The 26,546-nt window shown below is 33.3% G+C and overlaps 1 protein-coding gene across 1 annotated transcript; it reads left to right on the forward strand.

The window, feature by feature from the left end:
• The first annotated feature begins 2,684 nt into the window (after positions 1 to 2,684).
• On the forward strand, positions 2,685 to 26,002 carry LOC149786317 (splicing factor YJU2-like). Its single transcript, XM_089976718.1, has 7 exons — positions 2,685 to 2,842; positions 9,165 to 9,265; positions 11,432 to 11,576; positions 14,154 to 14,285; positions 19,654 to 19,835; positions 23,115 to 23,244; positions 24,003 to 26,002. Exons 1-7 carry the CDS (start codon positions 2,819 to 2,821, stop codon positions 24,474 to 24,476), a joined length of 1,188 nt encoding a protein of 395 aa, XP_089832844.1. The 5' UTR covers positions 2,685 to 2,818; the 3' UTR covers positions 24,477 to 26,002.
• Positions 26,003 to 26,546: the final 544 nt, after the last annotated feature.

Consider the following 26,546-nt stretch of genomic DNA (forward strand, 5'->3'; position numbering starts at 1 on the left):
TTCCATCTCCCCTCTTAGAGACTCGGGTAACAATTGAATCGGAAGTTCTGTCCCCCAAAACGCTTCCTGTAAAAACACAATAACGTTACAATATTTTCTTTGTCTGTCACACTACACCCAGTCTATCATCATATAACGACTATTAAATTTCTTCGGTCACGCATTTATTCACATCTAAATACTCATACGTTCCTGTATGGTAAAACAACATCGTAATAAAAGCACGGTATCAATTACTTCTAATACATACATAGATAAATTGTGTCACATCAATACATATTCCTAATCCCATTATACTAAACAATATCACAGCAATCAGACGCATTTCTTTACATTACAACTCATAAAAGGTACACAAATATTCAAATGTCCATGCTCTGATATATCCATACAACCATATTAACTAATCGTACACACTTCAACCATTTTCCAAATTCATAATTCAAGCATGTGTAATATCTAACATATCACTGAATAAATGCAGTAGTTTACTACGGAGTAACCTGTTAGCGAATGACAAAATTAAATCTGACCACAAGCTAACAATCTACTTAATTCTCTAAATAATACTCAAATATGCATGTAAATGGACACTACAAAGCTATTTCTACATACTAAATGATCCTAGTAATTAAGTATACACATTACACATAATTACAATTACAATGCCCTAATATTCTGCAAAATAAAAAGAGCAAATAACTTACTGACCTTTACGAAGCTTTGTCTTTCCTTAGAATCTCCACTCTAAGTTGTACCGCAATATTACGAGTGGCTTCCTCTGAGTAACCCTATATTGCTCAACAATCTTTCTAGGCGAGACTAAATGTTTGCTTGCTAGTTAGAAGTTATAACTAGAATCAAAATTGTTATCACTATTCCCATTGGGTGTCGCTTTGACCAGATGCAATCAAACTTAGCGGACAATCATTATTTTAATATGTAATGGATAAAGCATATTTAAAACGTTTTAATTGGTGATATATATATATATATATATATATATATATATATATATATATATATATATATATATATATATATATATATATATATATATATATATATATATATTGCTCTGGAAGCCACACTATTGCTATGGAGAACTCCTCTGAACACAAATGTGATTGAGAATATCCTAAAAACCATTAATACCATGTTAAATTCAGAATTGGTAAGGACATTCTGAAGAAAAAATTGGAAAATAGGTTTATAGATCTAGCAAAACTTTGGTGTATCATGGCTTAGTAGTAACAATGCTAACAATGCTAATTTAAATTCAATCCCCCGTTATAGAGAGATGGTGGGGAAAACATGCTTTTCACCGGTAAGCATATGAAGCTAGACTGTTGCTAGGGAAGCCATCCCATGCATAGTTTAATAGGGTATATCCAAATAAATTTGTTTAAACTTGGCGAACCCTAGAAGTTGAAATCAGTATTTAGAATTGTTGATACAGAAGCCACACCATTGCTGCGATATGACCCTAGACACATTTATGATGAAATATGTTTTAAGAATGCCACCCAGACAAAATGTATATCCTGCTTGGGGAAAGACTCCTACCAAGTGTGACCACGCCGTTCCAGAGAAGAAGAGAAAATGGGTTACCAGCTGGTTGCTCAATGAACTATGGGAGTCGTCCAGACTTGATTTTGATATAACAAATTGTCACATAGATAGACCATGTTCAGACTGGATCAGGAAAGGGACTTATATACAAAGTCAATGGATACAGATCTACTCCATCATAGCAATGTCTGACACCTTATTACACAATGAAACACTAAAAAGTTAATCACATGTTATTGCTGAAATTCATCTGCTCTTGCAACATAGTTACATGCTGCATTTTCAACAATATATAATTACCTTCTAGGCGTCAAATAAAAGATCATTCTGTTCACATAACATATCTGAAATTATTTTCTTAATGATCATGTGTGATATTATTTTACAAAGTATTTTCTGCAGCCAAATTTAAAGATGTGAAATTATGCTGTTCATACAACATACACGGAGTTATGTAAATATGGTATTTGTAAAAATGATTTTAAACTAAACTATGCTATATTAAAATTTTATGTAATACTAATGGAAAATATTGGAGAAAAGTCCATTGTAAAGGAAAATAAGGTTCATTTAAAAAAAAAAATTTTTAACGCTCGATGAAAATGGCACATATATGTTTAGTACTGAGATCAATGTGGAGCTGAATTATTAAAACGTGCTGGTCCTTAGTTTCACGCACTTTCTCAAAACAGAACTGTCAGAATTAATTCCTTTCAAAAGTCCTTTTCGTAGAAATTATGAATAATTAGATGGAAATTTAACTATGAATTTCTGATGACAAGCCTTTTTAAAAAGTACAAATTATTATAAAAGTTAATGGGAATTTGGGAAATGTAACAAACCTTATACACCCATAGATATTTTTTTTTCTTCTATATTTCTTAATGCGTTTATAATTTAAATTCTATTTACATGTTTTCTTATCTTCTTTCTACAGTGCCGAAAATAAAAGAGCTGGGCAAACTTCGTTCGCCACTGTGCCGTCTTACTCAACCTTACGAATTTATTGTATTACCGAAAAGAGCCCTCTGCGCGTATTGTGTGGCTTACCTGGTGTAGTTTTAATCACAGCATCAAGCGATGTTCGCTTTTGGGAGGTGCGGGTGTCGCTTCCGGGTCGGCTTCACGCGTGTGCTACGTTTTAGACTGGTTTAAATTCTATGCTGGTAGAAGTTTGTTTGCAGACTGTCAAACATTTTGAGTATTTGAGGACGTAAACGTTCAACGCACAGCAAAATCTGTAATAATGTCAGAAAGAAAAGTTCTTAATGTAAGTTACTTGGGAAAAGCAACTAGATATGTTTTCAATAATATCATAAAAACACAGCTATTAGAAATTATGAAGAAATCAAACACGATACTTGATGTGTCACATATTTTCGAGGATATTAATGCTTTGCGTGAACCTCATCTTGAATCCCACTAGATCCTTTGTCCAAGCTTATATATATATATATATATATATATATATATATATATATATATATATATATATATATATTGGTTTATTGATTGTAAGAAAAACATAATAGTAAGATTGCCAGGTTTACTTTAGGAAGTCACGAGAGATCGTCTAAAGCAACACCATTTAAGATGACATTATTTGTTTAAGGACTTTCTGTAAAATTGTCAGTTGAATACTAATATAATAGAGGTTTTAAAGATGATCAGTAATTTTAATGTACTGGCTAGATGCAGCTGAACCTTTGTTTCTGTTAGGTGAAGACATTTTGCTTACACGAGTCCACTGGGGCTGATATTGTAGATTACAGTTTACCTATCAGTCACACATAAACTTCAAGGGAGGACACTTCTCTTCTCGTGTGATCTGTTTATGAATCAACATTGACATTTCAAGCTAAGTGTAGCATAATAAATTTGGTACCAATGTTTGACTCATGCATTCAGCTTTATATGCTACAAAAGTTTGTCTTGCTGTCATATCCTAGACCATTTTCCCATGCTCCTAGGCCGATAAATCAGCCCTTCACCTGTAATGATATTGATTTTCGGGTGAGGGGCTGATATAACATTCATTAAAAACTGCAATTATCTTTATCCAAATTTGGCTGCACACATTGGTGTACATATTATACACTTACCGGTATTTCTCATGGCTGTGCAGCTATCGTCAGCTAAAGGGTTCTTTTGGTGACATGTGGATTATATTTCCTGAGCAAATCATGTATTTGGTGACGTAAATTCACCTGGAATAGTACAAACATCTGTCTTGTGGCCATTTTGAATTTTGCACTTGATATGGCTATTACCAATTACCAGTGTGTGTCTTAAGTGTACGCTGGTTTGTTCCGGAATGATTTGCATGCAGCCAAATTGCACATTTTAATGAACAGGTAACATCAGACCCACAACATCATCCATCAGTATCAGCACAGATCTGTGGGGTTGATTTATTGGACTACCATGCTCCTACTTGACATGGCCATAATTGCACCCACTTAATATGCAAGCGCAGTGTGCGGAATGGAATACAGCCCCCCTATTGATCAGTGAAAATCGAGTTATCATAAGCATAGTTCACCGTTATTGGTCAACCAATGAGAGGGCAATATTCCATTCAGCTTGCTTTCACATCTTCACCAAAAATGTAGTCCAAAAGATTCATGTTTCATTTTGAATGAAGACCCTGATATTGTAGTTGTAAATCCAGGTTATTCATCAGTGACCACTGTGGTTTGGTAATTTGTTAAGTATCTACCTATTTGCAATTACAGTCCTATAATCAGTTAAATTTCATTTGGCCAAAAAAAGAAGTGTGTTTCCTTTTGCACTGGTTTTAAAATTAGGGTAGGTAGGTGGTTTTTTATTTTTAAACGTTACATACATTATAATGATTAGTATATATAATTTACCAAGTACTTCAAGTACTGGGCCAAACCAGCTCAGATGCACAAATCAATTTTGGGAACTTTTTTTAAACACACACACACAGATATATATATATATATATATATATATATATATATATATATATATATATATATATATATATATATATATGAGAGAGAAAGTAAAACAGAAGCTATACATTTTAAGGCCCTCCCAAAAATATGTTTCTGTGTGTGTGTGTGTATGTGTTTTAAAAAAAGTGCTTAGTACATTATATATATATATATATATATATATATATATATATATATATATATATATATATATATATATATATATATAAGCACTTCAAATTAGATGCACAAATCAGTTTTGTGCTATGTTTTTTCTACTTTTTTTCTCACCTGGAGAGAAAAGCATACAAGAGTCGGCAATAAAAAACGGACAGTCAGTCAATTGAAAACATATTTTTGGGAGGGCCTTAGAATTTATAGCTTTTACTTTACTCTTTTCAAGCCATATTAACAGAGTTCATTGCATGTACCTCTCCATCCAAACATACAGACTTTCAAGTATGACTACACTGCATATGAATAAGATACATTCATACACTTAAATATGTATTTATGATATACATGCAACACAGAATTTTCTAATTGAAGAGAAGAGGTGCTTAAAACCAACATTAAATGGAAATATCCATAATGAGAAATAGAGGACACAGTTCAAAATAAGAGCAGTGGAACACACACCTACACACACATTTTTATGAATATCTATATTGTGTGCTTAATTTTTGTCTATAATTGAGGGTTGGAGGTTTTGCCTACCTGACTTTTGTCTTGATTGTCAAAAGTAAACAAGATGTTGACTTGAATTTGAGTTCAAGTCCTGACTTTGTTTACGAGTTAATGGGTGTTTTCATTGAAAATCTATTATGTTGTAGGTCAAGCATGTATTTGTATATATAGGGAATTTGGTAAGCAATTATTCATTTCCCGTTTCATATCATTCTTTGGGAATCAGTGATCAGAATTTGTAGTTCTGTTCACATATAATTTGAGAAGACTTATTTATTAACATTCATTAGAATTACAAAGTGCTTATGTGACTTTTGGATTAAATCACTACTTTGGGATTATTGAGGATTCGCACAAATACATTCTGGATTATTTCATTGTGGTACACCAGGACATTGAATACTGTTAGTACATCAGGATATTCAAGACTACTGGAATTCATTCAAAAGTGTTCTATAATTTTGGACTTTTGATAGGACATATAGGATTTTTGTGGATATAATTCACAGTACCATAAGTGTCTCTTAAATTTTCACTTTGTAACATGAAGAAATAATGTAATTATTTATTTATTTTACTAAACTTATTGGTTTTGCTTCTTTCTGTTTCATAGTTTAAGACTTACGAGTTGTAACAATAAATACACTGTAAATTTAATATACATGTATATACAGCTGCTTCCTTTACCAAATTTGCAGTCCCAGCTCTAAAACTTGCAGACCCAGTAATAGTTTTTCTCTTCCAATAATTTAGAACATTATGAGTGTATTGTTGTGTCACAGTTTGCTTGTGTATGTTATTAATGCTCAATCATTGCAAAATATTTAGAATTATAATAACTGAATGAAAAAAGTAAGGCCGCTGATAACCATAGTAATTGCGATTGTTTGTGATGTTACAACTATAACAATTCTCAATACCTTTACCGTGCCATTCTTATTTATTTAATTAGTTTCATTCCATTTCAAATCCATAATTTTTTCAGGTTATTGGAAGACGAAGCAAATGACCATATTCCATTAACTTTTTGCCATTTCATCTTTGATCACACTTTTTTCATAAACTTTAATAAATTTCTCCACAGTATGTTTGCTCATTTATGATCCTTAAGTTCTAGATGTTCCTCCATAACCCTCAACAACTTTGTTACAGTTTCTTGTTTTAAAAGTACACTGCCCTTTGTTTTGATGTGATTATGTTGAACTTTGCAAGCTCACTGTTCTTTCGGGGTTGCCATTACATTATTCCTTCCACAGTCGCAAAACCTTATTCATAAAGTTAATAATATTCCATTGATTTCTTGTTTTTTGACCCATTGGAAAATCCTATTCCACAATTCATTCCACGAACTTCTCAGTCTCTTTGGCTTTCTGTTTTCCTTGTCAGAACTGGATGTATTGACTAATTTCTGTCAGCTAATCGCGTGAGAATCATGCTCATCTACAATATGGAAGCAAAGATATTTGGTAAATTTGCCATCAGGGCAACATATACTTGAAAACAAAGGCATGTCTCTCATGACGCCAAAAAGAACTGATTTTTTTTATCTATGACAATTAACATGGAAGTTTATATTCTTCTGATATGCAAAAGTAAATCCCAAAATCTTGGCATTATTTTTCTAAAAGTGGTTTGAGATAACATGCAAGTATACAGATTTTTGATACAGTGGATTAAAACTACTGAGTAATGCTTATCATAGAGGTGGCAAAGCACACATTCATGTAATTGGATTTTTGATCCAAATATGATCATTCAGCACCAACAATCAAGATCTAACAAATGTGACTTCACCTGGTCGCATCAAAATCGTGTAAACCTTATTTGATAGCTTGCCCACTACATGATTATCACCTTGTAGAACTGTTAAAATAAAAGCAAATTTCTCTGACCAAGAAACGTTGGCAGAACGAGGACTCTGCTATTGGAATTGTTATTCATAAAAAACTGAGTTTTGTTAGTTTTGCATCCCTTTAAATAATTTTATAATTTCTAGCACGTCTGATGTATCATAACAGTGATAGGCACACCAATTTGACAGGTAGCCATATTAGTTACCAGTATGTGCTCATAAGTTAATGTTTAATCCATGCTTAATATACAGAGCTTTGAAAGATAAGATCTGTCTGACTATGACATATAGTGATACAGAGCATTGAAAGATATGCATCTGTCTGACTATGACATATCATGGTAATATTCTGAAATGACTAATTAAATACAGATTCAGAAAACATATATGCAATCAGACTGACAAAGCTCATTCATTATGAAATATTTAGTAAACCAGTAAAGGAATGGAAAATTAAAACATTTCATAACTGGTAATTGTGATTGTGATGCTACAACTATAACAATTCTCAATGCATTTTCCTTGCTGTTCTTTTATTTTGTTTGCAGCCAGAAGCAACCATTACAATATTACTTTATTTAATTTGCCTAATTCAGTTTCATATCAAGAAATAACAATTAACTATATTCCATTCACTTTTTTCCATTTCATATTTATACTCTGTTTACTTTTTACTTAAACAAACTTTAACAAATTTCTCCACAGTAGATATAGAATCAAAATTCTCAAGTTCTGGACCTGGTGTTTTTTGGGTTGCCAATGCATTTTTCCTTACACAGTTACATCACAACACACATTGTACTTGGTACCACAGCCTTGTACTTGGTACCATAGCCTTGTACTTGGTATCATAGCTGATTTTATGATGCTTAACATTGGAGTTTGTATTACTCTGACAAACGAAATAAGTCCCAACTCTTGACTCAATTTTACTCAACACATATATGATAAAGTGCAAGTGTTCCAAAGTTTGTGTGATGATTTATAATCTAATTGATTAAAACTGATATGAATAATGTTTATCAAAGAGAGGTGTAAAAGCACATGTGTGAAAGTAGTCTTTTGATCAAAATGAATTTTAGGCATAAACAATTGATTAATAAGTGTCTTAGTCCCCTGTCTGCAAAGATCTTAGCTATGTGCTTCACCTTATTCCATTACAAATGTATGAACTTTTTTGTTTTGATAGCCCTGCATGGCTGATACTCTATTTCAGTAAATAGATCAAATAAAGGAATTTCACCGACATCCAAAAATGAAAAGCATGTATACTTTTATGCAGATTTGTGAATCCAGGAGAACTTTGAAGTGCATGATTTCTGAATCAACTGCTGTAATTAGGCACTTACTAAGTGACTTTGCAACTGAGCAAGTGACACTTTCATTGATTATCGGGTTGCTATATGCATCTTACTAACTGCATTTTTGAGAGGCAGTACAATAGCAGATGTGTAGTTTTCATTATTCATTTGTAATGTGTCTGGTTACACACCATTCTAATGCATACAACATAATGGTATTGGGATCACTGTCACTGCACCAGTAATGAAGATAAACATATACAAGTTTGGTTCTTCTTCATTACAGGCTATTTATCACACATTCAGTATCTGTTGAAACATTCAGTTCTTTAAGGGATCTACTAATAGATACTGATCTCATAAAAACTGCACCCTCCCCTTAATAAAAAATTAAAATTGCCCCTGATGTAAATGCAAGAGGGATGAGTATCCTTCATTTTGAAAATGCTCAAGAAATCACTGCTTATACGAGATGGTATTATTAGCCTTAGCTAATTACAGAATATTACATTTTCCTTTTGCTATCATGAAGTTAATCTATACACGTCACAGTCAGAACTAGCTTCTGCCGTTTTGTTAAATGTCCTGTCGATTAAAATTGACAGTTGAAGTATATAAGAAATATAGCGTTTGTCTTCAAAAATTTCATTATTGCATGTTATTATTGCATATCAGTTACCAGGTTTTAAAAATTGCAGGCAAAATATTTCTTCCAAAAAAAAGTTGAATGCGGGCACTATATTTGTTGATGTGAGTCATGTCATCCAGCATTTTACTTTTTTATTTCAGAAATACTATCCACCAGATTTTGATCCATCCAAAATCCCAAAGCGCAAACAAGCAAGGAATCATGTGTTCAACATTCGTATAATGGCACCGTTTAACATGAGGTAAGCAAGGTCTCTTACAGGGATGGTCCTGGCTTTTAAAAAGCTGTCGCCAAAAAAATCGCCAACCTCAATATTTTGTCGCCAGTTTTCAAAAAGTGTCACCAAAAAAAGTAGTGTACATTTTTCAAAGTGTTAATTTAGTCTATTAATGTAACAGGCAATGAAAATTACAAAAGATGGATTAGTTAATACTTAATTACAACAAGCATTAACAAAATGTTACAAAGTGTTACATGAAGATCCGTCGCGATTTTAGGGCTGCCCACTTGTTGAATGCAGTTTCAGAGTCTAATTTTTCACATCTGTACATGCTGATTCTCATTAAATTCTCGAGAGATGAGATGCAGAGCTTATTTCTGATGTCAGTTTTTATGAGGTTCATCTTACTGAATCCACGTTCACAGTCCTCAGTGCTGACAGGTGACACCAGTAATCTCTCAGCAGCCCCCCTCCCCTTTATGGCTAGCTTCACAAAGCTTGTAGCTAATTGCTTCCTAAATCCCAAGAATGATCACTGAATGCTGTATAAATTTTCTTGACAAGAAAAATAGCATCTCCATTCCCACGAATGAAACTTACACGAGTCAACACCTGGCAATATTGGACCGTATATATAAGCATAAATTCACACCCAATTTAGGGATTCTTTCACTCCTGTATTTTGAGAAATAAATAATTATTATTAATTACGCAAAACTGTACTTTTTTGCTATTTCTTGTTGCAGAGTTTAAGTCTCTGCAGCCGTAACACAGGACTGATGGCAAAAGGAAAAGATCAATGAGTAAAATGCTGCACTGGCGACAGATGTAATTGTGATTTAGATTTTTTCCATTTGCTTTGTATTTATACACAGTAGTCGGTACTTCAAAGCTTATCAGTTTTCTATGAAGGTTCAGCAAAACTATTGTATTGGTATATGTATAAAAAAAACAGAAGGATTAGCCATACAATTAATTGTATCTGTTCTATTCGCGTCTTCAGAAGTCGGTCAGTTGTAGGTATAGTGCGATAGCATGATTGACTGTATCGCAGCATACAGTACTCAGCCCAGATGTCAGCATAAGCAGATTATGATGTAACAATGCACTGTAAAGATGGGGTTGTCAGTAAGAACAAAGGATTGTTTGTGTAACAGATTGATTACAATGCATTGCTTAGTCAAGTTTGTGGCTTCCTTTCGTTCTGCCTTTTAATTTATCCAGTCCAAATCCATGATTGTATGTACAAATTAAATAACCAAAAAGTATGTCGCCAAAAAAATCGCCAGATGGGATATTTTTGTCGCCAGTAAGGAAAAAAATCGCAATTTGCAACACTGGCGAAGCCCAGGACGATCCCTGCTCTTATATTAATGGTACGTTTAACATGAGGTAAGCAAGGCCTCTTGTACTGATGGTACCGTTTGATATGAGGTAAGCAAGGTCTTGTATTAATGGCACATTTAACATGAGGAAAGCAAGGTCTATTGTATTGATGGTACCGTTTAACATGAGGTAAGCAAGGTCTTGTATTAATGGCAGATTTAACATGAGGAAAGCAAGGTCTCTTGTATTGATGGTACCGTTTAACATGAGGTAAGCAAGGACTCTTATATTTTAAACATTCTGCTGATGCATCAAATTTCGAAACTCATCAGAACATGTAAGTCATGACAATTCTATTTTTACATTCATGTATTATGTGAAGATTTTTGATGCATGTACCTGTTTAAAAAATGGAAACATTTAATTGACTTCTTAAGCACCTGGCAGTGGAAAATTACACCAAATTTGATGTAAAAATCCTGGCGTAGAGGGCTTTCACATTTGTACAAAATGATGCCAATCCACTACTAAAGGTGTAACAACATTTACACAGCTGTATCTAAAACAAACTGCAAAGCGGAATTCGACCAACTTTGACACAAAATGTTTGGGTATAATGCCTCTCAGTATTGGACCAGCGATGTATTTCCACCCGATATTGATGATGATTTGTAAATAAAAATAAACATAGAATCTTTGAAAAAATTGTTTTCATATGTAATCTAGCATTTGAAGAAATTTATACAGAAAGAATACTGTTGACCAAGATTTCTTGGCCATCTGCTCTTCCATTTCATATGATTTCTTTAGGAAATTAGTGATATCAGCTACTAGTATTAAGTCTTCTTTGTTGAATTTCAGATGCAATACATGTGGAGAGTATATTTACAAAGGGAAGAAGTTTAATTCACGTAAAGAAAATGTGGACAATGAGGATTTCCTTGGACTCAGGATTTTCAGATTTTATATCAAGTGCCCAAGATGTGTATCAGAAATAGCATTTAAGGTAAACCAAATCATTTGTGCTTAAGCCACCAAAACTAGAGTTGAGTTCACTGCTCTGTTAATTTCCATAAGGGGGACATGATGAAATGGTGCTGACTTTTCCTCATCATTTCCTCCAATGCAAGAAATTGTTTTTACTGTTTAGTAGAATACCTTATTATATATCTACCCTTTGGCAGAGCTTGCTATGCCATGCTGTTGTCTGTAACTTTTTCTTTTCTGCACAATAACTAGTTCTACAGAGTGGTAGAAAAAAAGCAAACTATTGATAATGGGGTAAAAAGAAGTCTAAGGTTAAGGTCACTTAGACTTCAAAAAGAAAAAGAGTTTCCATACAGACAGCTCCAGTGGCCAAGTGATCAGAGCATCTGCCTCAGATGTAGGAGGTCTTGGGTTCAAACCCTGGCAGTATCATGCCAAAGACTTATAAAAATGGTACTAACAGTTGCCATGCTTGGTACTCAGAATTAAGAGGTTAGTTTTATGATTGGTTGGCCTTGTGTCAGGATAATGTGACTGGGTTGGACATAAGTTACATGTCTGCAGCATGATAACCCAGTGCTAGACATCACTATAAATTGCCACGCTGCAGACATTGTAGTAATATGACTGAAACATTGTTAAAAAGCTATGTTGAAAATCCCAAACACACACACACACACACACACAGAGTTTCCATACAATAAAATCAGTTTTACATCACATATCTGGACCAGACATTGTTGATAACCTCTTCTTTGGGTAAGGAATAAGCCTATCAATTTTGCAGTCAAAATGTCAAACGTCAATGGCACTGTGACTGAAAAAAGAAAAATGCTCTCAGCACAAAAACAGTTGTTCTGCAAGGACCAGATTTTTGGGATAGCTTGCAGTTAGTGTAAGGAATAAACCTCTTGATTTCAAGGCCAAAAGGTAAAATGTCAAGGTGACTGAAAGACAAAAATTGGTTTCTGCACAATAACGTTAGTTTCCTATCACAGACCTTGACCAAACTTTGTTAATGGCTTGCGCTTGGTAGATTGAAGACAAATTCAGTAAAATCAAAAGTTGTCATTGTGACTGAATGAAGAAAAATGTATTCAGTAGAAACATTTTTGTTTTCTGCCATGTCCCTGCACTTAAGTTTGTGGATGACTTGCACTTAGTTTATGAAAGGACCCTGTTAATTTTGGGCTGCAAGATCAAAGTCACTGTGACTAAAACAAAAAGACTGGCTTTTGCATTGTAACTTTACTTCTAGACCACTTGCTTTGACCAAACATTTCTTGAAGGCTTGCATTTAAGGTATGAAAAAGTTTTAGTGGTTTTCGGTAGTCAAACAGTCAAATTTCAAGGTCATTGTTGCTGAAAGAAAAGAAAAAGATTGTGCAGCATAACTTTTTATTCTAGAGTAAGTAATCAAACTTTGTAGATAGTTTATAAATATAGGTACATATTTTGGTCCTGACAAGAAGATGTATATATCAATGAATCACTATGATTGCACAATGGTTAATAGTGAAACTAGAACTGCGGTTTTTGGTGGATTGTATTGAAACTTTCCAAATAATGGGAAGGGTAACTATCATATACTTGAAGTGTAAAATTAATAAACACTGGTCTTTCATATTCATATCCCCCCCCCCACTTGCATCAGTCAAGGTTTAGTCATTTTAGGAATGTAAACAATCTGTGTCAGTTAGGAAAGAAGGCAAGACATAACTCCTTGGAATTTATCGTTGATAAAAATTAAACATGATAAATGTAATTACTTATTGAGGACATGAGAGTGTATGTATTTAGCATTCTTAAAATGATGTATCTTTAGCATTCTCAAAACATTATGTCTTTAGCATTCTCAAAATGATGTATCTTTAGCATTCTCAAAACAGTATGTCTTTTACATTCTCAAAACAGTCTTTAGCATTCTCAAATCAGTGTCTTTGCATTCTCAAAACAGTATGTCTTTAGCATACTCAACTGCTCAAAACAGTCTGTCTTAGCATACTCAACTGCTCAAAACAGTCTGTCTTTAGCATACTCAACTGCTCAAAACAGTCTGTCTTAGCATACTCAAAACAGTATGTATTTAAAATACAAATAACTGTTTACTGGTCAGTAGATGGTGTCAAAGAATGGCAAATTTTAAAGTCAAATTGATTTAGTTAAGATGATGACATCCTGATTTTCAGATTTTGTGCATTTTAAATTAATGCAAAGAAAGCCCATCAAATGTGCTTTCAGATTGGGTCTGCACAGTTTGTTAGGAGTAATCAGTAGAACAAACAATATAAACCCTGATCTGCAGGTGCACTATGCAACAGCAAATCATGATTTTTGTTGTTTGCAGTTTAACTCAACTTAAAAGCAACTACATATGGTATATCTTTAAATGATAATTACTGGTCAATACACTGTTCAAGAATGGCATTGTTTAAAGTCCAGTTCATTCACATAAAATGATAGGGCATCATTTAATATTAGATTTTGGTACTTTTCAAATTAATGCACAGAAAACCAATCCTTAATATAGATAAAATGATGCAATATTTATAACGTTAATTGGGTTACAACTACATCATGTATTTTTTAATTACAGACAGATCTGGAGAGAACTGACTATGCCCTGGAAGCAGGTGCAACAAGGTTGTTCGAAGCAGAGAGACTAGCACAAGAAATGGCTGAGAAGGAGAGAAAAGAGAAGGAAGAAGATGAACTAAATCCCATGAAGGTATACTTACATTCTTTCATTATTCTGGTTTCATTCACTTCCACAACTATTTTATGTTTATGAAAGTAATACAGTATTTTTTTCTTCTCAAAATCTATGGAACAGAATTTGACCAAATCTAATGCAAAGCGTGAATGTGTTTAAAGTATGAATCATTGAAGAAACTCCACCATCAAATCTGACCAAATCAACTCACCTGAATATGACCAAATCAACTCATCTGAATATGACCAAATCAGCTCACTTGAATATGACCAAATCAGCTCACTTGAATATGACCAAATCAACTCACCTGAATATGACCAAATCAGCTCACTTGAATATTCCAAATTAACTCACCAGATTATGACCAAATCAACTCACCTGACTATGACCAAATCAACTCATCCGAATATGACCAAATCATCTCACTTCAATATTACCACATTAACTCACCTGATTATGACCAAATTAATTCACTTAAATATGACCAAATCAACTCACTTGAATATGACCAAATCAGCTCACTTGAATATGACCAAATCAACTCACTTGATTATAATCAAATCACATTTTACAGAAAGCATCCTGGCACACAATTTTATACAAATAATGCCAATCTGCCAATAAAATATGGGCACCATTACTAAAAAGTAGCCAGTAGCTTCTCGTGGGTCGGTGGTTCTTTCCGGGGTTTTCCTGGGTTCTTCCTCCACCATTAATACTGGCCGCCATGTATAGCCTATCGTGTGCTGAAAAATGGCGTTAAACCCCACAACAACAACAACAACAACAACTAAAAAGTAGAAAAACTTAAAACTTTGTCTCAAAAACAGCTCAGTGAAATTTGACCAAATTCAGCAGAGAACACAAGGGTTCGATAGTTTTTGAAGTTTGTTCAAATGATGTTAATTTGGCATCATTATAACTACCATTTCTAAACACAGAAAAACCTTTTTTTTAAAAATGGCTTCGAATAAACTGCTCACCATATTACACCAGATTTGACAAAAAACATAGCATGAAGGTCTCTCAGCTTTGTTCAAATGATGACAGTCCACCATCCAATAAGATCACTGTTGGAGACAAAAAACATAGCATGAAGGTCTCTCAGCTTTGTTCAAATGATGACAGTCCACAGTCCAACAAGAACACTCTTGGAGACAAAAAACATAGCATGAAGGTCTCTCAGCTTTGTTCAAATGATGACAGTCCACCATCCAATAAGATCACTGTTGGAGACAAAAAACAGCATGAAGGTCTCTCAGCTTTGTTCAAATGATGACAGTCCACCATCCAATAAGATCACTGTTGGAGACAAAAAACATAGCATGAAGGTCTCTCAGCTTTGTTCAAATGATGACAGTCCACCATCCAATAAGATCACTGTTGGAGACAAAAAACATAGCATGAAGGTCTCTCAGCTTTGTTCAAATGATGACAGTCCACAGTCCAATAAGATCACTGTTGGAGACAAAAAACATAGCATGAAGGTCTCTCAGCTTTGTTCAAATGATGACAGTCCACCATCCAATAAGATCACTGTTGGAGACAAAAAACATAGCATGAAGGTCTCTCAGCTTTGTTCAAATGATGATAGTCCACAGTCCAATAAGATCACTCTTGGAGACAAAAAACATAGCATGAAGGTCTCTCAGCTTTGTTCAAATGATGACAGTCCACCATCCAATAAGATCACTGTTGGAGACAAAAAACATAGCATGAAGGTCTCTCAGCTTTGTTCAAATGATGACAGTCCACTGTCCAAAAGATCACTGTTGAAAAAAAAAAAACAACACTTTTGCTCAAAAACTGCTCTGCAGAATTTGAGCAGATTTGTACAAATGATGTCTATCTGCCATCAGAGATGGCCAACATTCCTAAAATTGAAAATAGTTGAATTAAGGTTCAGAAAAGCTTAAAAATACTCGATCTAAAAAATCACTTAACAGAATTTGACCAATTTAATATATAAAAAAAAAAAAATATGTACACAACTTTATCTCAACAAATTACTTACCAGAATTAGACAAAGTTAGACAGAAAGCATCCTGACATAGAGGCCTATCAATATTTGTCAAAAATGTTGATGTGCTGTCAAATATGGATGAAGGTATGCAAAACTGGAGAAACCTTGAAACAGTTGTCTTCACAATATGTGCAATCAACAGAGCTGAAAGAATGTTTAAAGAAAGCATTCTGCTGACTCTGATTTTTTGGCCAACTGCAGTTACCCTTGGCTTTTAAGCAGACATCAGCCTGATGGTTAATCTCTATCCCACTCGGGTCTCTTGTTTTAAGGAAATAGTTGGATGGAATTTCAGTGAACTTGGTACAATCATCAGTTTTATCTGCCATCAGTTTAATCAGCTAGCTTTTGTACTTCAAAATGTAGCTGAACCTAAAAGACCAAAAACCGTTGGGTCTTAATTCAGTTTTTTACTTTTGAGGGTTTTCCATTTACTGAGCTTCTTTAGTTTCACCTAACAATTAGGTGTCATGTATGTGTTCTGACATACAAGTAGATGCTCATAGGTTTTGACAAAACATCAGTAACCAGTCAGAGAATCTGTGATAGTATGGATTTTATTGCCTGTATATGTGTTTTTATGTTGGAATTTATTTTACTTTTGCATGGCTTTAAGGTGTTCATAGACTATTGTATTTCCACAATTAAGTTTCAGTTTCTAGTGTTCTTTTTTATTGTAAAATTTTACATTTTTGGACTGGAAATTTTGGTTTCATAGTACATGTATATGTGTATCCTTTTACTTAGTTAAAATTGATTGAAATTAAAAAAGGAAAAATGGGGCCAAAAACATTATTCCATTTCAAGTGGATTTTATTTTACTCAGGTTCCAGTCTTGAGAAGTTGCACTGTATTATAAAACTTCTTTGCTTATTTAAAACTACAAGTTTTACAGACTGTCTCTTGTTATAACCCTATGTAATTTTGTTGCAAAAAGACTCTAACAGTGGTTGAAACTGGAGTCGTTGTTGTTGTGGGGTTTAACGCCACTTTTCAGCACACAATAGGCCATACATGGCGGCCAGTATTAATGGTACAGGAAGAACCCGGGAAAACCCCAGAAAGAACCACCAACCCATGGGAAGCTACTAGCAAGCTTTCTCACATACCCACATTAGCCGAATCTGAGACTCAAACCCACGCAGACAGAGGTGAGATGGCAGTGATCCATAACGGAGAGCACTTTAGACCACTCGGCCACTCAAGGCGAAACTAGAGTCAGAAAAAAATGGAAGATGTTACTTCTTCCTTTAAATAAAACAGGAGAAGTGAGAAATTTTGAGGAAGAAGAGAGGAACAAAAGAAGTGAAAATATAATGTTATCTTGCAAATGTAAATTTATTGATTTAAGATCTCATTATAGTTTTGATTGTGACCAACACAAGAAAAATTTGTATGAACAGCGACTGAATTTCCTTCCCATTTTTCAAAGTTAGTTAATCAAAATTAGTTAACAATACTGCAACATCATGTTCCTGATACTTTGAAAATCTGATGTAACAAAAACACTATCTAAACATACAGTACTCTTTTTTTACACAAAAAAACAGCAAAACTTCTTGCCAAAACTTTTTTTTTTTTAATTCTTTGTTGATTTATTTATTTCCTTGTTAGTTTATCAATTCACTTGTTTATGTGGCACTCAGGAGCTTTTTATATGCATGATCTGGAAGCTGAGTACTGGTAATATGCTGTTTTTTCTGATTCTTGTTAACAACAAAACAATCCAGTTTGGAAAACTTTAGCAGTCACAATTTAGACTACCAGCACCTTGCATTTGTCTGGCTATTCCTGCAGGTGTTTCAACATATTGTGATTTGGAGTAAATCAGTGTAAGTGGTAATCATCTCAATTTAACCCAGTCTTATCAAATTATCTTATAAAACATACCACACATGGTAGTAGACGGTCATGTAATGGTACAAGCTTGTAATTACATCCTTCAGTTCAGTTCCAAATTTGACCAATCACAGATGACTGATAAGAGATATTTGTGTGCTGCATGATTCTTAGCTGTGACTGTGTTGCATTCTGGGACCTTAGAGGATATTCACTCACATAGTAGTAGCTATTACAGGCACTTCAGGAAACCCAAGATTACAAATGTATGAGAAAACTGACATAGAGTAGGAGGGTATGAAAGAAAGCCATGTTTCACAGAGGTCATCTCCAAATCAGTGGGCAAAGTGGAAATTAGTCATATGCATTAAAAAGGAAAATATATGATTGATTGTAAAATGTTCTTTTAAGTTAGGTGAGTTTTCACATTCTGCCTTATGACAGTGTAATTGTTATGATTATTCAAAAACTCATTAATCACTGGCATGTTTCTCTAATGCACACTATATTTGCATTCATATGAATAAATATATTTACATTTAAATGTCTTTTGATGCTGTTTCTTTTTTCAGCAGTCATTTTAACTGTTAATCCAGTGAATTTTAATATGATGGACTTTGTTGGATTAATTACATTGGCTGTTTTACTTATCCATATCGACAGTGACGTTACTTTTGACTCACTCTGGTGGGGTCCATTCAAAGAGATCCATATCGACAGTGACATTACTTTTGACTCACTCTGGTGGGGTCCATTCGAAGAAATCCATATAGACAGTGACATTACTTTTGACTCACTCTGGTGGGGTCCATTTGAAGAGATCCATATCGACAGTGACATTACTTTTGACTCACTAAGGTGGGGTCGATTCGAAGAGATCCATATAGACAGAGACCTTACTTTTGGCTCACTCTGGTGGGGTTCATTCGAAGAGATCCATATCGACAGTGACGTTACTTTTGACTCACTCTGGTGGGGTCCATTTGAAGAGATCCATATCGACAGTGACGTTACTTTTGACTCACCCTGGTGGGGCCCATTTGAAGAGATCCATATCGACAGTGACGTTACTTTTGACTCACTCTGGCGGGGTCCATTCGAAGAGATCCAGAATCAGAAGTAGTAATATTTTTAATGTAGTTACTTTTTTTAAATACTTTTTTTTACCCATAGCATGAAAATGCACACTGTTACCTGAAAATATCAGGTTATGATCTTTGGGTTGGGAAGATGTCAGGTTATTATCTTTGGATAGGGGAATGTAATGGCAGTGTATGTAAACAGCATACTGATTTGCAATGGTGAGCCATTCATGTTACTCTTGGTACAGTATTGTGTTGCTGTCGAATGTTGTCATCATTAGGTGTAACCATCTTCAGAAAATATTTATATTATTATTAGTAGTAGTAGTATTACTGTATTATTATAAACATAATAATCATTGTCATTGTTATTATTACCATCAGCACAAACCACTTCCATACCAAGCACATTGATCATGGTATTTATTAATAACTGTAGCTGTTGGAGAATAGGACAAAGGCCAGTCAGTTTGAGATAGAGCAGATCGATGCACTTGAAGAGCTAAAAGAGATGAATATTAAGAAGTCCCAAATTGGCCACGAGTCGATGATCAAAATGCACCAAGCATATGAAGAACATCTTCAACGTCTGCAAGAAGAGCAGGAGGAAAATGAGATCAGGTATCAAGATACATTTCACTGTCCATAAGAGAACATTAAATGTAGGGGCATACAGTACAACCGTCATTAATTTCAATAGCCAGATTAAGTTTGATGAGTAGTCATTGTTATAGTTTATTGTAAATTTCAATAGCCAGATTAAGTTTGAGGAGTAGTCATTGTTATAGTTTATTGTAAATTTCAATAGCCAGATTAAGTTTGATGAGTAGTCATTGTTATAGTTTATTGTAAATTTCAATAGCCGGATTAAGTTTGATGAGTAGTCATTGTTATAATTTATTGTAAATTTCAATAGCCAGATTAAGTTTGATGAGTAGTCATTGTTATAGTTTATTGTAAATTTCAATAGCCAGATTAAGTTTGATGAGTAGTCATTGTTATAGTTATTGTAAATTTCAATAGCCAGATTAAGTTTGATGAGTAGTCATTGTTATAGTTTATTGTAAATTTCAATAGCCAGATTAAGTTTGAGGAGTAGTCATTGTTATAGTTTATTGTAAATTTCAATAGCCAGATTAAGTTTGATGAGTAGTCATTGTTATAATTTATTGTAAATTTCAATAGCCAGATTAAGTTTGAGGAGTAGTCATTGTTATAGTTTATTGTAAATTTCAATAGCCAGATTAAGTTTGATGAGTAGTCATTGTTATAGTTTATTGTAAATTTCAATAGCCGGATTAAGTTTGATGAGTAGTCATTGTTATAATTTATTGTAAATTTCAATAGCCAGATTAAGTTTGATGAGTAGTCATTGTTATAGTTTATTGTAAATTTCAATAGCCAGATTAAGTTTGATGAGTAGTCATTGTTATAGTTATTGTAAATTTCAATAGCCAGATTAAGTTTGATGAGTAGTCATTGTTATTTATTGTGTATCTTAATGCTGTCTATAATTTGATTTTTTTTATTGATATCCTTAACGTTTATTAAGTCAGCTTTCTCTGTCTGATGGGCAGCCATACATACCAGTCATGGAATGACTGTTTTCTGTCACATATAGAAGAGTTTGCAATTCCTTTCTTAGGATACCATCTGCATGTTGTTACCAGTTTAAAACTTTAGTATTATGTCTTATTTTGTTTATGAATTGAACTTTATATTTTACAGAATTCATCATGCAACTTGAAAATGTAATACACTCCTCATGAATTACTATAATGAAGCAATGGCTGTTTATTTAAAGTGTTTAATTGATTTGTAAGCTTTATGAATTCTAGAATCCTGTAAAATATGAAATTGAATTCTTATAATTATAAATAAACACAGATCTTAATAAATAACAAAACTATATTTTAACAATTGTTTGCTTGTATTGTCAGAGCAAGAATGGTGCATGAATACATAAATAGTTCCCATCCTGTCTTTGATATAGTACCTTCATGAAGGGATCTTAACCAGTTTAAATGTTTATTACTAAGGGTTTCGTAAAATTTGTAATTATTTGAATTTGATATTTTTCTCATGTTCATTCTCTTGAACAGACAAACCTCAAGCTTTTGGATGGAATTATAATTGCTTTGTGGGCACACAACTTGTTTATTTTTTTATTTTTTCTTTCTTTTTTTTTTTTTTTTTTAGTTCTACCAGTCCTAGACCAGAAGGGCTCTACCAAACAAATTAGAGTTAACATGTCCTGCTAATAGTCTAATTTATTACTAAGAAATTGAATACCATAATTCAGTTTTCACACTTAGATGCAAATAATGACACCAGTATGTTATTGTTTGTTTTGGGGAGGAGGGGCATGGTGGGATTTTACTCCCAGTACATCTGCAATGTAGTACTGAATGTCTTTTGCATTATCAATAAAAGTAACAAACTTTATGATAGTACTACAGTTAATAATAAAGTATAAATGCATTTGCCATAAATGTCAGTTTCATTTCAAAGGAGGCAACTAATATTTAGGAAAATGGTTAGTCATTATAGTAGTTATCTCCTGTTAATTTTATTCTTCTGATGATAATACTATAAACAAGATGGTAATACTGTAAGCAGTGTAATCAATAATAAAGTATAGATGCAGTTACCATGCATGTCAATTTCATGTCAAAAGAGACAATTAATATATTTTTAGAAAAATGATTAGACCTTATAATTTTAATCTCCTTTGAAATTTGTTCACATTATTATAATGCTGTAAACAAGATGGTAATTTTTAAAGTAATAGTATAAAATGTTTTAAAACAGAAATTATCATTATAATTCTGCAAATGTTTCAACTGTTGTTATAAGTTCCCCGAGGACAGAGTGAATGAAAGGCAACTCAAGTTTTATAAAAAAATTAGTACAACATATAGTAATCCACCTTAAATGATTTTCCCTGATGATAACACATTAAATAATAACAGAAAATAATTTTAAAAGAAAATATACTTTAGTGACATAAGGCAAGAAACCAGAATAATGATTGAAAGATTTCTTTAGCGCAGTTCATGATCATATAAAGCACTAGGAATAGCAATATCTCCAGAGTTGTTTTTCCATTTTTGTAAAGCAGTATACCCTCCAGGTTACCAGTATTTTCAGTGCTTTCATGTAATACCTGTGTGGTCATGAAAGTTAATGTGTAAAACTTATTATATTTTAAATCAAGTCAAATTCAGTTTGCTTTAAAATTTACAATTTTATATTTTCCCATTTTGGATATGGATACGGTTGCACTACAGATTAACTTGATATGATACAAATGTCAGCAACAGAGTGACCAGAGTGGACAGTAGAGTGGATGGTAGTTATAGACAAAGTAACAATCTTGGTTTCAGTGTCACTGACAAGAAAGGAAATCACATATCAGTAGAACTACTGCATGAATGGACATATGCATATTTTGTACAATATAGACTTGTGTATACAAAACCACAGATCTCCTACTTGGAAAAAAGACTATGTTCAAATATCTTGATTACTTTCAGAAATGTAGATGTTCACTGACAGAGGAAGAAGGTGCTTTCTTTCGACAATCATTGAAACTCAACCAGCAAGCAGTGTCACCACTATTATGAGACATGATGAATGCATGAATGTGATTTATTCGCTGAAAATTTATAATGGACAATAAGTTCTAACATTTTTCCAGTTTTCATTTCAGTGCCGCACAGGCTTATTTGCCACTGCTAAAAGAATTAATTCACATGATTATTGTTTGATACAAATTATAACCCATACACATTCTTTGCGGCAGTATTTTAAATGCTTGATCTTAAATACTGTGTTTATTGTTTTATGATTCAGTACTCTTACTTTAAATTGTTTTAAAGAGAAATTCCTATATTTCAGGGCCATATTTGGGGATAAAAATGGGGAAGCTGTCAAGCGTCTCCATGATGATTCTGACAGTGAATTAGAAGAGCCTCCCATAAAGAAAGTGAACACAGTGGTGGAGAAACCAACAGATATTTTTGTTCAAGTAAATCCCTTTTGATATTGTTAACCAAAATGCAGAGCAACTCAGACCCATGAAAGAATGTTAATTCATTTATTAATAAACTAAATGTTTGGTTAAAACTTTGCGTTCTTCTTGGTTTCTCATGACACATTTTTTGCCGCAATCATGTAACTTAATATGTAGATGTTTCATCTCTGTGCAGACAAATTAGGTCTCCAAGTTAAATCACTGTTGAGACAAATTAGATCTCAATGTTTCACCACTTTTCAGAAAGAAAAAAAAGACATCTTTTTTTCACATACCCTGACTTTCTTACTTAAAGAATAAGAGTGAGAGAAAAATGTCTACATAATGTTTGGGAACTAAATAATTAGGAAAAGTAGTTGTTAAGATCTTGTGAGACAAATGTTGCAACCTAAAGTTAGAGACAAGCAGCTAGTGTCCACTTAGTCACCATGCCATAGCTGGTTCTATATCAGTTTGCCCCACTGGTATATATAGAAAGAGAGCAAATATTTTATTAAAACTAGGAGCTAGTCAGTGTTCAACAAAACTACTAATGGTTACATTTATGGTTTTTAGTCTGTTATATTATCAAATCAGTGATGAATCTAAAAGTTTCTTCAGTAAATACAGTATACAACACATTTATTTCAGGAATGGCAGGATTATTTTTCACTTGATTGCTAACATAAAACACTAAAAAGGCATAATCTTTTACATATTGATGAGAAAGAAACAGCCAGTCAGATAGTCAATTGTTTCATTTCATTCTTTAGGAGAAAAAGGAACCAGCTCCAAAGAAAACACAAGCATGGCAGAAAAGTGTTGGTGGGTTCTCTTCGAAACAAAGTCTGGCAAGTCTTGTAAAAAAGAAATCCAGTTCAACCATTGACAAATCATCCTTAGAAAAAGAAGAACTAGATAGTAAACTTTTGTCAACAAGACAGGACTCAAATAAACCATCAGTATCGAAGGACCATTCCAATACAAGTTCTCCTTGGAGGTCTTCATCAGTTTCTGCAGCACTGTCAAAGAAAGAACCATCAGAAATTAAAGAAACTCTTTCATGTCTATCAGCATCATCAGAAATGAAAGGAAGAGCATCTTCAACATCAGCAGCAGCATCTGTCAAGGCAGGCAAATCCCTGGATGCATCCAGCAATGGAAAGCCATCTGTTGCAACAGGACTGGGACTTCTTGGTAGCTATTCGGATTCCAGTTCAAACAGTGATAATGGATCAGATGAGTGAACTGACTAAACAATGTAAATTACATGAACAACGGCAATCAGCTAGAAATAGGAATATTTGGAATTTGTATCCATGTGTCTTTACATACCACACATTTTTGGTGATGTGCTTTTTACAAAAGTGTGACTGAAAATGATATAAATGTAAACCAGGGTCTCTATGTGAAATATAGAGGAAATGAGTAAATGCAAGATCTATATTTAAAAAAGGTGTCATCATTTGAGCTCAGCACATTTTTTTTAGACAGAGAGAAATCTTCTGGCTTCTTATCATTTTAGTTTCTTCATGCTTCTTTGTTAAGGTAGGTATAGGGTTTAATTGCACATCAGCACAATATAGTGATAATTAAAAGAGAAATTATACAAATGTAATGAAAACTAAAAACTTTAGAAGAGAACAATATATTGTATGATTTTGTTCAATAATGAATTGAATTAATTCTGTTGATAATAATATTAATGATGATGATGATACTGATATTTGAGGCATGGTATTTGTTCAGAAACCATGTTTAAAGGGTGAACCTGCATACAGAGGTCACCTGTGTACAAAGAGCAATTTAGTTTTTTTCCATAGAAGGCTGCTATAGACAAGTCTATCTTTTTCTTGACATTTCATCTTTTATCAGTATGACACTAGTAAATTGTTGAATTCCAGTTAACATTTACACTAGACATTTAACTGAGACTATTTATTTGAGTATAATTGTTATGGATATTCATGTGAAAATATTCGTAGGTTCAAAAATTGATTGAAATTGAATTTTTACTTTGTTGGAAATCTGGATTGGAACATAAATTCTTAATTAGCAATATATGGAACATATGTAATAAATGACAGATAAAATTGTCACTTTTTCTTTTCTTTTCTATAAACTGTAATAATTCCTACAGCATAAGTAATTTGTGATACAAACTTGATACACACATGACAGATTATGAATATATTTCTGTATACTCGCATTTTTCAAAGATGATATTTTGACACTGATGGAGAGGGAAAAGCAGGTTATCGCTCTCTGACAAACCATGCATATTTGTTAGATTAGTCCAAGAATCAAGAACACAGTATAATGATTGTGTGTGGCTGTTATCGCACATATATGGATAAATCACTGCAGGGACATTCAGATAAAATACAGTATGTTAATTTTATGCTTTGCAATCAGTCTGTTGACATTTGCACAGTATCTTCAATATACAGTAGTGGCAAAATCCATTGTCCACATCCTGGAACAAATAGGACATTTTTATGGGTAAATGAATGAGGTATATTTTCACTTACCCAGGCTTTTATACACAACTGAGACATAAAAAAGAAAAAAAATTTGATTTGAAAAAAGAAATTCCCAATTCTGAACAACTAAGCCATTAGGAATTGTTTCCAGCCCTGATGTATATCTTGTATGAATAAGTTTCACTAGTTATATCTGGTATCAAACAAGTCTGCAGGTTGAAGCCATACAGATAAAGGCTTGATGTGGGAAATGACATGGACAGTGCTTTCAATAAATGAACTGAACACCATCTTACCTTCCTTTATTTTTTCAAAGTTTTGTTCACATTGAAGACACCAACAATGCAGGATTCCTACACATCAGGAAAAAATTTAGAGAATTTATATTTTCAGGAAACCCTGGAAAAAGTGAGTACATTTTATGATACTTTAATCCAAGGTCAGGGAATGTTGTACCTTCAGCCAATGAAATTTTAAAATAGAAAAGTGAACTCAAAAATGTGTTGTGCATCATCTTTGGCTAGGACTTCATTTTCCTTCCTATGATTTCAACACTAACACATCTTAAACTGTTTTAAATCTTGTTTCACACAACCAACATATTGCCAATAAAATGGTCATACAAAAGGTGGTATGGGGAGTGGAGGGAAGGTAAATATCTACTTTAATGGCAGATCAGTTTCATCGTTTTATGCGTAAATTTGCTTTTAGTCATGGAAAAGACACAGCATTGAGATTCTAGAAACATGGAAACCTAGTACTGGGTTAAATTGGCATTGCTGTGTTGCACTCTTCTTTATCAAGGTGAGACCAAAATTAAATAATTACATTAAT

This window comes from Sinohyriopsis cumingii, chromosome 12, assembly GCF_028554795.1.
Source record: "Sinohyriopsis cumingii isolate HCF-2022 chromosome 12, ASM2855479v2, whole genome shotgun sequence".
In the NCBI taxonomy this organism is placed as follows: domain Eukaryota; kingdom Metazoa; phylum Mollusca; class Bivalvia; order Unionida; family Unionidae; genus Sinohyriopsis; species Sinohyriopsis cumingii.